Genomic DNA, 14,338 nt, shown 5'->3' on the forward strand with positions numbered 1-14,338 from the left:
GGTAAAAAGGCTAACTAAAAATATATAGCAGTTCCTGTATCTAGTAGGATGTTTTCTATAGGAAAAACATTAAAATCTAATTTACACTGGTTTAAACGGTAAGAAAATCTATGATCCCAAAAAACAGGTAGTCCAGCGCAGCTTTGTCCAATAGAAATATAATGTGGGCCACAGATGGTGAGCCATAGATGTGATTTTAGATTATCTGGTAGCCACATTCAAATAGCAAAAAGAAACAGGTGAAACTTCAATAATTTTAATCCAGTATATCTAAGATATAATTGCAACATATTTTTACAATAATGTAAATATATTAATAATACATTTTACATTCTTGTTTTGTACTAAATCTTCAACACCTAGTGTGTGTTTTGCACTTACAGCACATCTCAGTTTGGACTAGCTGCATTTCAAGTTCTCAGGGACCACATGTGGCTGGTTGTTACTCTAGTGGACAGGCAGGTCTAGAAGTTTCAGTGCCTCTAGGCCAGATACAATCATGGTATAGCACAAATTGTTTTTTCTTCCTAATTTTGAAGAATAAGCACTTATTTATACTTTTTCTATTATTGTTTCAGCTCTGCTTTCCTCTCCTTGTAGAATTCCAAAGGCTGCAGTCACAAGATACCAGCCAGCAGCAATAACTGGAGAACTTTCTTCCTTGTCCGTGACAAGAGAGTCACTCTCCCCAAGCAGTCTTTCAATCCAATTGGACCAACTTAGGCCATGTTCCTATTCTTGGCTCATTAATACTCACTAGGGAAATACCCTAAGCCTGTGTTTCTGAAAATGGGGAGAGGTGAAGAGACATTTGGTAATGTCTGGAGATATTTATGGTTGTCACAACTGTGGGGGGTGGGTCCTACTGGTATCTAGTACATAGAGGCCAGGGATACTGCTGAACATTCTACAAGGCACAGAACAGCTCCCCACCACAAAGAATTATATGGCTCAAAATAGTACCAAGGTTGAGAAACCCTGCTTATTATTTTAAGTCTGTATTCCTAACTAAGCACTGTCAAGAGGATGAGATTATCATTATTAGATTAAATTTATCAGAACCTACTACAGCTCTGAATAGGTTCTGCTTCCCTAGGTACATGAAGGGTGAAAACCTAAACTAAAAGGAAGTATTACAAGAGGAAAAAGGGCATGAACAACCAATAGTATCCATAAATGAGCTGATTATTTTTGTAATTATAAAAGTATCTATTTTTAAAGTATGGATAAGCATCGAATGTAAATTCTTTATATCAGTAGTTACATAATGCAGTTACTCAATTTTACATTTTTATCAGTATTTTCCACCTTTTATAGTGAAATTTTCTCCTTTAATATATTGAATTTACAGTGAATTTTTTATAATAATTTTTTACAGTGGATAATTTCTTGAGTAGCCATTTTCATGAAAAATAAGTTTCAATAGTGTGTCATCTTGAAAAGAAAACATCAAGAGGGAAAAATTTGTAAGAATTCTTAGTCGAATTTTAATGAATTTTAGTATGGGTGCGGTGGCTCACGCCTGTCATCCCAGCACTTTGGGAGGTCGAGGCGGATGAATTACCTGAGGTCAGGAGTTCGAGACCATCCTGGCCAACATGGCAAAACCCCGTTTCTACTAAAAATACAAAAATTAGGGGGCCGGGCGCGGTGGCTCAAGCCTGTAATCCCAGCACTTTGGGAGGCCGAGACGGGTGGATCACGAGGTCAGGAGATCGAGACCATCCTGGCTAACACGGTGAAACCCCGTCTCTACTAAAAAATACAAAAAAAAACTAGCCGGGCGAGGTGGCGGGCGCCTGTGGTCCCAGCTACTTGGGAGGCTGAGGCAGGAGAATGGCGTGAACCCGGGAGGCGGAGCTTGCAGTGAGCTGAGATCCAGCCACTGCACTCCAGCCTGGGCGACAGAGTGAGACTCTGTCTCAAAAAAAAAAATTAAAAAAAAAAAAAATACAAAAATTAGTCGAGCATCGTGGCGTGTAGCTGTAGTCCTAGCTACTCGGGAGCCTGAGGCAGGAGAATTGTTTGAACCCTTGAGGCGGAGGTTGCAGTGAGCTGTAATCACGCCACTGCACTCCAGCCTGTGTGACAAAGCAAGACTCTGTCTCAAAAAAAAAAAAAAATAAGAATTTTAATAAAACGTTTGCATTAAATTTTGTGAAATGATGATTTTGTTAATATTTTATCAAAAATAATGATTTGCACCCTTCTTAGTAAAGCAGCTGGTATTTTAAAATATGTCTTGAGAAAAAAGCCGATACAGTCTCTTGTGAGGACCTTGAAAACTAACCTGCTAGGGATATCATACTGGGCCTCTGGGTGCCGCTGTCCGCCAATCCGTGGCTGGAGGGAAACAAAGCAATCCACTGACGCAGCAGTCCCTGCAGGCTTTTTAGAAACACTATAGGAGAGGACTCTGCCTGCTGTCTCTCTTGCAATCTGCTCCAAATATCTTGGTCAGGAATCTCACGATGTCTAGTGACCCAGAGTGAGGAGCTGCCTTTTATTCCTGAGCATCGCAGGGGGCAGGAAGCAGGGAGCAACGGTAGAGAGAGGTATTCGGATCTGAGTACCAGCAAGAAGAAGAAACAGAGGAAGAAGTCCCCCATAAGGAAGGTGTGAGGAGTGCAGGAATCGCTGTTTCCCTGCCTGAAGTCTTTATTCTACGTAGCTGATACGCTGTAAGATTCTGGAAGAGAAGGCTAGGGGTTGAAAGGTTGGTAATCTCTCAGAAGATCTGTGTCTCGGTGACGGGAAAAACTACGGGTAAGTGCTGAGAAGCCTCTCTTTATATACAGCTGGAGAATGAGCCAGAGAGGAGCTTGAGAATGACAGGATAGATCTAGCAGTTATGCCCAAGGAAGACCCTCGGCCATTTGAATTTGAAGGTACTGAAAAATCATATAAATGTTTTTCATACAAACGTATGCATCTTGGATATAAATAAAATGGCTTTTAGCACACGTTTTGGAAATTCTGGAAAACATCTTAATAAGAGGAACTTTTACTCTTAAGCCCGCAGTAGATTTTGAACACTGGCAGTAACTCTGTACAAATATATCAGATTAATTTTAATAGCCATCTCCTCTTCCCCTAGAAGTAAAGCAGAGTACTACAGCAGTATGTACTCTGAATTGCTGCTATTGAAGAATCCCTGAGCCTGTGCAGTGGGGCACTCCTGTGGTCCCTGTTACTCAGGAGGCTGAGGCAGGAGGATTGCTTAATGCCAGCTAGAGGCTGCAGTGCGCTATGAGCACAACTGTGAATAGCCACTGCATTCCAGCCTCAGTAACATAGCCAGACCCCATCTCTTAGAAAAGAAAAGAAAAGAAAAGAAAAGAGAAAAGGAAAAAAAAAGAAACCCTGAACCAGAGGAGCAGAGCTGCCACCATTTAGTGATGGGGAGGGGGCAGAACAGCTCAGGGCAAGACACAGGCCTTGGATGGCAATGCCAGTCATCAGATATTGAGCAATGTGTAAGTGGGGTTAGCCTGCAGGAGAACATGCCCACCACCTCCTCCTCTTCATTCTTCAGGTGATCCCCAATGACCTAGACAATATCTTCAATATAGAGTTCTCCTGATCTTTCTACACAATTTTACAGGGCATACAGAATATATTTCCTGTCCAATAATGACAGAAATACTTGATTCTGAAGAGTAACAGTTACAGCATGGAATATAAGACTGGAGGCAGTTTGAGGGCCCACTTCAGAGTCCTGGTTGAAATGAATGCAGTCAGTGCAGGTGACTTTCAGTTTGGCGTCTAGTCCTATCAGAGGTAAGAACTGTGGTTGCCCTAACCAAAACAATAGGACTAAGAGACCTTAAATGAAAGATGAAAATTATTATAGAGAGAAATGATCATACTGGCCAACAATTCACCTCCAAGAATTATGATATAATTCTTTGTCAGCTACTCACAGATGGAATTCTAAACTGGTAGCAGACCCTGAAGGACAATGTCACCATCAGAACCACCAACAAGGACAAACTGTCCCTCTCCTGCATCACCCTGCATATCATCGGCATCCACAAAAATGCTCATTCTTCAACAAGCCTCCTATTTCTTTTGGGTGACTGGAAACACTACCCAGAACCTCCATCACATACTTTAGCACTCCCCACCCTGACTTAGGGTCCCATATGCCTCCTGTTTCTTCTTGACCAGTGACCTGCCACTGTGGGCACTGTCATTCTGCATGTCAGTGAGTGCAAAGTGCTGTGGTGTTCATGCAGACTATCTTTGAGCTGACTCTGCGGGCCAGTGACCAGGGTTCAACTTGCTCAGTATCATCCTGAACTTGCATGTGATGGTGGATGACCATTGTGAAAATGCAAGGACACTACGCCAGGAGTTACAGCCAGGTGGGGCCCTCTTTGATGCTGCACCACTCACAATGCAACTGAGCTATCCCATCACCAAAGTGGACACCAGCTGGGGCACAAAGGTTGACTGTCCTATCGTGCTTCAGGTCAGCTAATGTGGCTCTTCAAACTAGGGATGTGCACGAGCTAGATGCGTGCTGTGTCACTGTGGGTAACAGAGATGCAACCTGCCAAGGTTTGTTGGTCACCATGCTCAATGGTGAATCATCACGCTGTACCTGGTTGCTGCTCACAGTTTGCAGGAGTTGCTGCCAGACCTCAGCAATCACCCAGCACCCAACAGCAGGCAACAGACAGCACCCAACAGCTGTAGTTTAACCTGGGATGGCCTTTGCCTTGATCTCCATGCTATTTCTCCTCAGTGTGACTCTGGGCATCTTTCTGAACCTGCAATGCCCTCTATAGCCACATTGCCTGGGGCTGCTTTCAGCCAGATCTCTGGTCCAAGCCTGGATATGGAGTTGTCTCCAACTTAAAGGAAGGAAATTTGCCATGTTCCTACAACGTATGTGTGGCTTTAGGTATTTTTAAAATCTTAATGTCTTTAAATTAACTCAAGAAACAGCTTTCAACCAGATATTCTCTGCAGTGCCAGCTATGAAGCTTTGTTTTGTTTTGTTTTTGTTTTTGTAGAAACGGGGTTCACTATGTTGATCAAGCTGGTCTCAAACTCCTGGCCTCAAGTGATCTGCCCACCTTGGCCTCCTAAAGTGCTGGGATTGCAGGCATGAGCCACTGTGCCTGGCCAGCAATGAAGCTTTAAATGTTACATTTGATTCAAATGTATTTGTGTGATATTTTAACATTTTTATTTTATACTTATCATCCTTTTATAAATCACTCCTGCGTGTTTTTGGTTGCTGAGAGTAGGGAGCCCTACAGGTTTACTTGCTAGTTCTTATGTATATTTTAATTTGCCTCATTAGCTCACAGTTTCCTTGGGGAAAAGTTTGTGCCTATTAATGTGTATTCTGGAAAGTTACGTTCTCTGTTAAAGAGTTCCTTCCTTGCAGTATCAAAGGTGATTTATTGCATTTTTAAATTTCTACTCTTTGGCTCCATATACTTGTCTTTGAGAAGCTGAGAAACTGTAGATTTAGTTATATAAGAACTAAAATTCTCTTTCCAAAAACTATTCTTGAGACCTTTCGTTGTTTTCTTTCTTTCCTTATTTTTAACTTTTCTCAGTCATGGTGTCATTGGGTTGGCTCGCTCAATTTGTTCCTGAAGATATCAGACTCTGGAGTGCGGATAGCATGCTTCTCTAACTTTGGGGTAAAGATAAGTAAGTCACTCTAAGCCTGAGACATTTTAATTAGTAACCCTTTGCTAATCCTGCAGTGATTAAAAGAAAGAAGGCCACATCCTCATCTTAACTGGTTAAAAAGTACTGTTAGGAGAAAACCAACTTCTCTTGGAGAAAATATTAAGCACAATTACAGGGGAATACATATTATAAGAGACAATCTAAAAATAAAGATGAGACCATTTTTCTTTTCAGCTGTAAAGAATAATATCATAGAATTTGACTCTGAAATTTGAAATCTAAATTATATATTCATGTGACTTTTCAATGAAATTCCAAGAGCCCAGTTTTATTATTTTTCAAAATGTATTACCTTTGGGTGAATCTTAAGAATTTTTTAAAACCTACATAATGCAAAGACACTTCAAAAAAAGAAGAGGAAAAATAAGGATATGGTTAAACCATACCCTTCAAAATCCCAAGGTTTCTGATAAATATTCAAATCGTAATGGGAAGGAAATGGGATGGTACAATTTTTTAAAGTCTAGCTTATATTCTAAAAGATTATCTTTCCCTCCAAGACTTTTCATCCTCTAGTCAAAGGAGAGCTGCTCTATGTGGCCTGGGAAATTATCAAGTGGTCAAGCTTTACTACAGAAAAAGTGGAGAGATGATTTTGTCCTCATTGTGATGTTAGGTTTTTACTATCATTCCCTGAATAGCAAACAAGGAAAGCAGATAGCATGAAAATACTAAGATTCTCCTGTATATTTCAATTTGGTGACATTTAGGCACATTTAAGGAAGTGAACATATAGTTTCTCCTTTTCATACATATATTGTAGAATGATTTCCTTGACAATAGACTAAAACTTAAGAAAATATTAAGTTAATGAGAAAGTTTTAAGTATTTTCTAGGAATGCAGTAACTGGTTAGGACTCTGGGTGCCGCTGTTCACTAATCTGGTAGATACAGGCAGTACACACACTTCAGGAGGAGGGGGCAAAAAAAAAGCTCTTGTGCCTCTTGGAACCTCCATAACCGCCAGATTGAAAACAGACTGTCCAAGACTGCCTAAATCCTACTTCTGGATGACTCTCCACTGAGAATTCTCCTGAAAATTGGGTTAATTTCAGCTCAGAAAAGCAGGAACGATACCCTTGGTACTGGACTGGAAGAAAACTACGAAGTGAGAGAGCCATGAAGATTCAGAAAAAGCTGACCGGCTGCAGCAGGCTGATGCTTCTGTGTCTTTCTCTGGAGCTGCTGTTGGAAGCTGGGGCTGGGAATATTCACTACTCAGTGCCGGAAGAGACAGACAAAGGTTCCTTCGTGGGCAACATTGCCAAGGACCTAGGGCTACAACCCCAGGAGCTGGCAGATCGCGGAGTCCGCATCGTCTCCAGAGGTAGGATGCCGCTTTTCGCTCTGAATCCTAGAAGTGGCAGCTTGATCACCGCGGGCAGGATAGACCGGGAAGAGCTCTGCGCTCAGCGCATGCCATGTCTCGTGAGTTTTAATATCCTTGTTGAGGATAAAATGAAGCTTTTCCCTGTTGAAGTAGAAATAATTGATATTAATGACAACACTCCCCAATTCCAGTTAGAGGAACTGGAGTTTAAAATGAATGAAATAACCACTCCAGGTACCAGAATCTCATTGCCATTTGGACAAGACCTTGATGTGGGTGTGAACTCACTCCAGAGCTACCAACTCAGTTCTAACCCTCATTTCTCCCTGGATGTGCAACAGGGAGCCGATGGGCCCCAACATCCAGAGATGGTGCTGCGGAGTCCCCTAGACAGAGAAGAAGAAGCTGTCCACCACCTCATCCTCACAGCTTCTGATGGGGGTGACCCAGTCCGTTCAGGGACCCTCAGAATTTACATTCAGGTGGTGGATGCAAATGACAATCCTCCAGCATTTACTCAGGCACAATACCATATGAATGTCCCCGAAAACGTGCCACTGGGCACTCGACTGCTCATGGTAAATGCCACCGACCCTGATGAGGGATCTAATGGGAAAGTAACGTACTCCTTTCACAATGTAGACCACAGAGTGGCCCAAATATTTCATTTAGATACTTACACAGGAGAAATATCAAATAAAGAACCACTAGATTTCGAAGAATACAAAATTTATTCAATGGAAGTTCAAGCCCAGGATGGTGCGGGGCTCATGACTAGAGCTAAGGTACTGATCAAAGTTTTGGATGTAAATGACAATGCCCCAGAAGTGACCATCACCTCTGTCACCACTGCAGTTCCAGAAAACTTTCCTCCTGGGACCATAATTGCTCTTATCAGTGTGCATGACCAGGACTCAGGAGACAATGGCTACACCACATGTTTCATTCCTGGAAATTTACCCTTTAAATTGGAAAAGTTAGTTGATAATTATTACCGTTTAGTGACTGAAAGAACACTGGACAGAGAACTTATCTCTGGGTACAACATCACAGTAACAGCAACAGACCAAGGAACTCCAGCTCTGTCTACTGAAACTCACATTTCACTGCTAGTGACAGATATCAATGACAACTCCCCAGTCTTCCATCAGGACTCCTACTCTGCCTACATTCCCGAAAATAACCCCAGAGGAGCCTCCATCTTCTCTGTGAGGGCCCACGACTCGGACAGCAATGAGAATGCACAAATCGCTTACTCCCTAATAGAGGACACCATCCAGGGAGCACCCCTATCTGCCTACGTCTCCATCAACTCCGACACTGGGGTCCTGTATGCGCTGCGATCCTTCGACTACGAGCAGTTCCGGGACTTGCAACTGAAAGTGATGGCGCAGGACAGTGGGGACCCGCCCCTCAGCAGCAACGTGTCGCTGAACCTGTTCGTGCTGGACCAGAACGACAACCCGCCCGAGATCCTGTACCCCGCCCTCCCCACAGATGGTTCCACAGGAGTGGAGCTAGCGCCCCGCTCCGCAGAGCCCGGCTACCTGGTGACCAAGGTGGTGGCAGTGGACAGAGACTCGGGCCAGAACGCTTGGCTATCCTACCGCCTGCTCAAGGCCAGCGAACCGGGACTCTTCGCGGTGGGGCTGCACACGGGCGAGGTGCGCACGGCGCGAGCCCTGCTGGACAGAGACGCGCTCAAGCAGAGCCTTGTGGTGGCCGTCCAGGACCACGGCCAGCCCCCTCTCTCCGCCACTGTCACGCTTACCGTGGCCGTGGCAGACAGGATCCCCGACATCCTGGCCGATCTGGGCAGCCTCGAGCCCTCCGCCAAACCCAACGATTCGGACCTCACTCTGTACCTGGTGGTGGCGGTGGCCGCGGTCTCCTGCGTCTTCCTGGCCTTTGTCATCGTGCTGCTGGCGCTCAGGCTTCGGCGCTGGCACAAGTCACGCCTGATGCAGGCTTCGGGAGGCGGCTTAGTGCCCGGCTCGCACTTTGTGGGCGTGGACGGGGTGCGGGCTTTCCTGCAGACCTATTCCCACGAGGTCTCCCTCACTGCGGACTCGCGGAAGAGCCACCTGATTTTCCCCCAGCCCAACTATGCGGACACGCTCATCAGCCAGGAGAGCTGTGAGAAAAAGGATTTTCTATCAGCACCCCAGTCTTTACTTGAAGACAAAAAGGAACCGTTTTCTCAGGTAAACTTTTGTGATTAATGTATAAGCTATCTAGAGAAAAATAATTCTTGATTTAATTTACTTGCGTTCACTCTTTACTACAGATAGTTCTTCTAACCCATGTATCTTTGTGGCTTTTTATTACAAGTCCTGGAAAATCACGATTAAGTGAGTCTACACGTTCATATGCAGGTATATTTATAATTGTTCTTGCATTGAAAAGGAGACTGTGATCATAATGTAGGTGGTTGGGTTGAAGGTATGTGTGAGATGCCATCTCTGTCTGGAAGGAGCACTGCATTAGAAACAGGGTGATTTAGCTTCTAACATTTTCTTACTTGCCTCTGGGTTAAAGGGTTTGATTAGAAAAGGCTCACCAATATTTAAATGTCTAATACTATTTTCAAATTTTCTTGTTATAAATACCTGCTAATTTACCCCGGAATTTAATGTAGACGTCATCTGTCAGGACACTGTGATATTTTATTTGGGGACATTTGAAGAGGTGAAGATTGTCTAAAGTAGTATTTTTAATTGTGTTCATATAAGATTATAGGGATCTATATAAACTGCAATTTTAAATTATTGTTGAATATTTTAGCCCTTTATTCTATCTTTATTTTCAGATTTTTTTTAGTTTTGAGACAGGGTCTTGCTGGAGTGCAGTGGCGTGATCATGGCTCACTGCAGCCACTACCTCCTGGGCTTAAGTGATCCTCCCACCTCAGCCTCCCAAAGTGCTGATATTACAGGTGTGAGCAGTGGTGCCTGTACTGAAGAATACATCTATTTAAGTAATTTATGAAGTAACAAAGTGAACAACAGAAAATTTATCGTGCAACTTGAGAAACAGCTTTGAAGCCTCCTGACTTATACATTATACCTGTAATGAAATCAACTAACAAAAATCAAGTGTACATCCTACTTTAATGTGTGTTAACTTTTCAGAAGAAAAAAAAAGCATGGTCGGGGAGTAGGTCCATGCTTTTTTATATTTACTCTGCTCCAATAAAATACAGAGATACATAAAATATAAGAGGAAAGCAAAAGCAAAGTGGTTAGCTGGTCTGAAGCCATGTGAGTTACAGTCTTGGACTTAAAAGAAGAAATTGGGCCGGGCGCGGTGGCTCAAGCCTGTAATCCCAGCACTTTGGGAGGCCGAGACGGGCGGATCACGAGGTCAGGAGATCGAGACCATCCTGGCTAACACGGTGAAACCCCGTCTCTATTAAGAAATACAAAAAACTAGCCGGGCGAGGTGGCGGGCGCCTGTAGTCCCAGCTACTCGGGAGGCTGAGGCCGGAGAATGGCGTAAACCCGGGAGGCGGAGCTTGCAGTGAGCTGAGATCCGGCCACTGCACTCCAGCCTGGGTGACAGAGCAAGACTCCGTCTCAAAAAAAAAAAAAAGAAATTGAAGGTTAGGAAACTGCCTCCAGCAATGTAATAGGGACAGAAGTGCTTCAGACTAGATAAATGACCTGGACCAGGCTTACTGCCTGAATCCAAAACAAGCAATGAGGCCCTTCAGCTGGTTAAAAAGGAAGAGAAAGATGCATGAACATGCTGCCTAGCTGGGCGCAGTGGCTCACGTCTGTATTTCCAACAATTTGAGAGGCTGAGGCGGAAAGATCCCTGGAGCCCTGGAGTTCAAGACCAGCCGGACACGGTGGCCTGCAACTGTAGTCCCAGCTACGCGGGGCGGGGCGAGGCGGGGCGAGGCGGGGAGGGGCGGGGCGGGCCGAGGCCGGGCGGGGCGGGCGGCGCAGGTGCTGACGTGGCGGGATCGCTTGAGCCCAGGAAGTCAAGGCTTCAGCGAACCGCGATGGCGCCACTGCACTCCAGCCTGGGCAACAGAGCCACATCATGTTAAATAAGTAAATAAATAAATAAATAAAAATAGAAGCTGCCGCCCAATTCCTGTGGTTATAGCTTTCTTGGTAAGCTGTGTAGACTGAGAGAAAGAGACAGACACGGATGCTGGATAGAGACAGCGAACACCAAGTATCTCTCATGTGAGCTGTGGTATCCAGAATATCACTGCTGGGTATCATTAAAGCGTCATTAAGAGACCCAGTTATGGCCTGGGACCTGAGGTCAGAGAGAAATTATTTATTTCAAAACCATTATAAATGAGCACTGAACCCAGGAGGGAAGGAGACAGGGACATAGTGTAGAAAAGAAAAACAAACTAAAACTGAAAATAAACAGAGCTCTTCCACTAAAAATAAATATACAAACCAAAATTTCAAAACACACATGTCTCGTAGAATTTATTGTTGCTAGTAAGAAACTTTCAACAAACTATTATCTTTTAAGGTAATCTCTGTTTTTTCTCTGATAACCATTGAAGACTTTCTCTCATTCTTGCTGTGTGTCTGTTGCATTTTTATTTTTATTTTTTGCTTGGTACCAAGAGTATACTCTCAATTGATAGCTAAGTTATCTCAGTTCTGGACTTTCTCAGCTCTTATAATCATAACTTTTTTCTGCGTATATACAAGTGAGCTACATTTACCTATTAAAGGACAAATATTACAAAATTAGTTGATTTTTAAAATCCATATTCTAATAATACATATACTTAAAAATACACTGAAACAGTAAAACTAAATATATATGTATGCACACAAAAAAAGAAAGCAGTCATGTTAATATAACAACAAAGTTGTATTTAAGGTAACAAACACAAAATGTGATTTTAAAAAATGAACTGATTATAGTTGTAAAAAGAACAGATGATCAAAAGAATATAAAAATATGAGCTTCTATTACCAAAAAATGTAGCTTAGAAAATACCAGAATATTTTAACATAATTCCATAAGAAATAATAGACCCTACAGGGAGAAAGTTCGTTAATATACAGAAGATCTAAACAACATAATTTATAAGGTTGATCTATTAGGATTCTAATAGATCTGTTGTACACACAACAAATATGGAATAGTCATCCTTGAACAGATAGACAATCTACAAGTTTATTATCTAGTCATTACAAAAAAGGGTTCAGCGAATTCCAAAGTACCAATAATATACTTGCCTTACAACACATACTTAAATCACAAAGCAAACATTTAAAAATAGAAAAGGGGGAAAAAGTTTGGATATTTACATCCACACCCTTAAATAACTCTTGGATTTCAAAAATCACAATGACAATGACAACTACTCAGAAGAGAAGGATTTAAATATTATTTATTAAAAATTATGAGATGCAGCTAAAACTAATTAGGAGTAAGTTTATAGACAAATGCAATATTTTTTTAAAAAAAACAAACAAAAATCTTTTTTTTTTGTTGTTGTTGAGACAAAGTCTCGCTCTGTCGCCCAGGCTGGAGTGCAGTGGCTGGATCTCAGCTCACTGCAAGCTCCGCCTCCCAGGTTCACGCCATTCTCCTGCCTCAGCCTCCCAAGTAACTGGGACTACAGGCGCCTGCCACCTCACCTGGCTAGTTTTTTGTATTTTTTTAGTAGAGACAGGGTTTCACTGTGTTAGCCAGGATGGTCTCAATCTCCTGACCTCGTGATCCGCCCGTCTCAGCCTCCCAAAGTGCTGGGATTACAGGCTTGAGCCACCCCGCCTGGCCAAAATTCTTTAAAATACATGAATTTAGCTTGCCATTTAAGAAGATAAAAAACACATAATGAGTATATACTAAAATAAAATGATGCAAAAAATAACAAAGAGATACATTTTTGAAATGCAACCATGGAAGAATTCTGAGGATGAAGTAACAGAAGCAGACAAAAAATGTTGTAGTAAAACCAGTGGGGAGAAAATGAAAATTCTGTCAAGTCTAATGTTAGGACTCATTTAAGAGAGCCAGGCACAATGGCATATCTATAATCCCAGCTATTGAGTAGGCTGAGGCAGTAGGATTGCTTGAGCCCAGGAGTTTGAATCCAGCCTGGGCAGTATAACAAGACCCAACCTCTATAAAACAAAACAAACACAAACACAAAAATAAAAATTAAAAAACCAAAGCAAGATATACCATAGTAACTCTACAAGAAAACATGGTTGGTATCAATTATTTCCAATACATTTTTCTTCAGTCTTCTAAGAGGAATGGATGAAAGTAAAAATGAGAAAATTTCAACAAGGAAGGAGTCAAAAGGCAAACAGACTAAAGGGTCACCAGAAATGGGCAATTCCACTTATACCACTTACAAAAATTAATTCAAAATGGATCAAAGAAGCAATATTCAGAAGCAATAAGACCCTTTTAGCTATTACGTTTAAGAACTAAAACTATGCAACTCTCAGAAGAAAACAGGAGGAAACCTTCATAACATTGATTTTGGCAATGATTTCTTGGATATGACACCAAAAGCACAAGCAACAAAAGAAAAAAAAAGGTATACTGGACTTTATCACAATTAAAAACTATGTGCAGCAAAGAACAATATCAATAGAGTGAAAAGGCAGCCCACAGAATGAGAGAAAATGTTTCCAAATCATATATCTAAGAATGGATATCCAGAATAAAGAACTCCCACAATTCAACAACAAAACCTCCCAAACAATTGGATGTTAAAATGAGCAAAGGACTTGAATAGACATTTCTCCAAAGATGATATACAAATGGCCAAAACCATGTGAAAAGATGTTCAACATCACTAGTCATATGTTCAACATCACTAGTCATTAGGGAAATGCAAATCAAAACCGTAATGAGATACTACTTCACATTCATTAGAATTGCTGTCATAAAAGAAAAGAAAATAAGTGTTAACAAGAATATGGAGAAATTGGAATTCTTGTGCTTTGCTGGTGAATATAAAATGATACAACTGCTGTGGAAAATGGTATGGTGATTCCTCAAAAATTTAAACATAGGATTACCATATAATCCAGCAATTCCACTCTGGTTATTACCCAAAAGAAGTGAAAGTAGGGACTTCAACAGATATTTGTACACCTATGTTTATGGCAGCATTAGTCACAATAGTTGAAAAGTGGAAGTAACCCAAGTGTCCATTGACAGATGAATGGGTAAACAAAAAGTGGTTCACAAATACAATGGACTATTAATCAGCCTTAAAAAGGAAGGGAATTCTGTTACATGCTACAATATGGACGAACTTCAAAGACATGTTGTCAAGTGAAA

General features: G+C 41.9%; 1 protein-coding gene and 1 long non-coding RNA gene across 2 annotated transcripts in view; both read left to right on the forward strand.

The window, feature by feature from the left end:
- Positions 1-2,383: 2,383 nt before the first annotated feature.
- LOC141407078 (uncharacterized) lies at positions 2,384-5,523 on the forward strand. The gene is made up of 2 exons (XR_012414204.1): positions 2,384-2,766; positions 3,536-5,523. It is a non-coding gene; the product is annotated as an uncharacterized lncRNA (long non-coding RNA).
- A 1,130-nt stretch (positions 5,524-6,653) lies between these two features.
- The window catches only part of LOC102120633 (protocadherin gamma-C4), a 188,318-nt gene continuing 180,633 nt past the window's right edge, over positions 6,654-14,338 (forward strand). The window contains exon 1 of the mRNA XM_065545903.2: positions 6,654-9,249. Within this exon, the coding sequence (XP_065401975.1) occupies positions 6,835-9,249 (2,415 nt within the window). The 5' untranslated portion in view covers positions 6,654-6,834. The remainder of the gene's footprint in view (positions 9,250-14,338) is intronic.

This window comes from Macaca fascicularis, chromosome 6 (genome assembly GCF_037993035.2).
Source record: "Macaca fascicularis isolate 582-1 chromosome 6, T2T-MFA8v1.1".
NCBI classification, from domain to species: domain Eukaryota; kingdom Metazoa; phylum Chordata; class Mammalia; order Primates; family Cercopithecidae; genus Macaca; species Macaca fascicularis.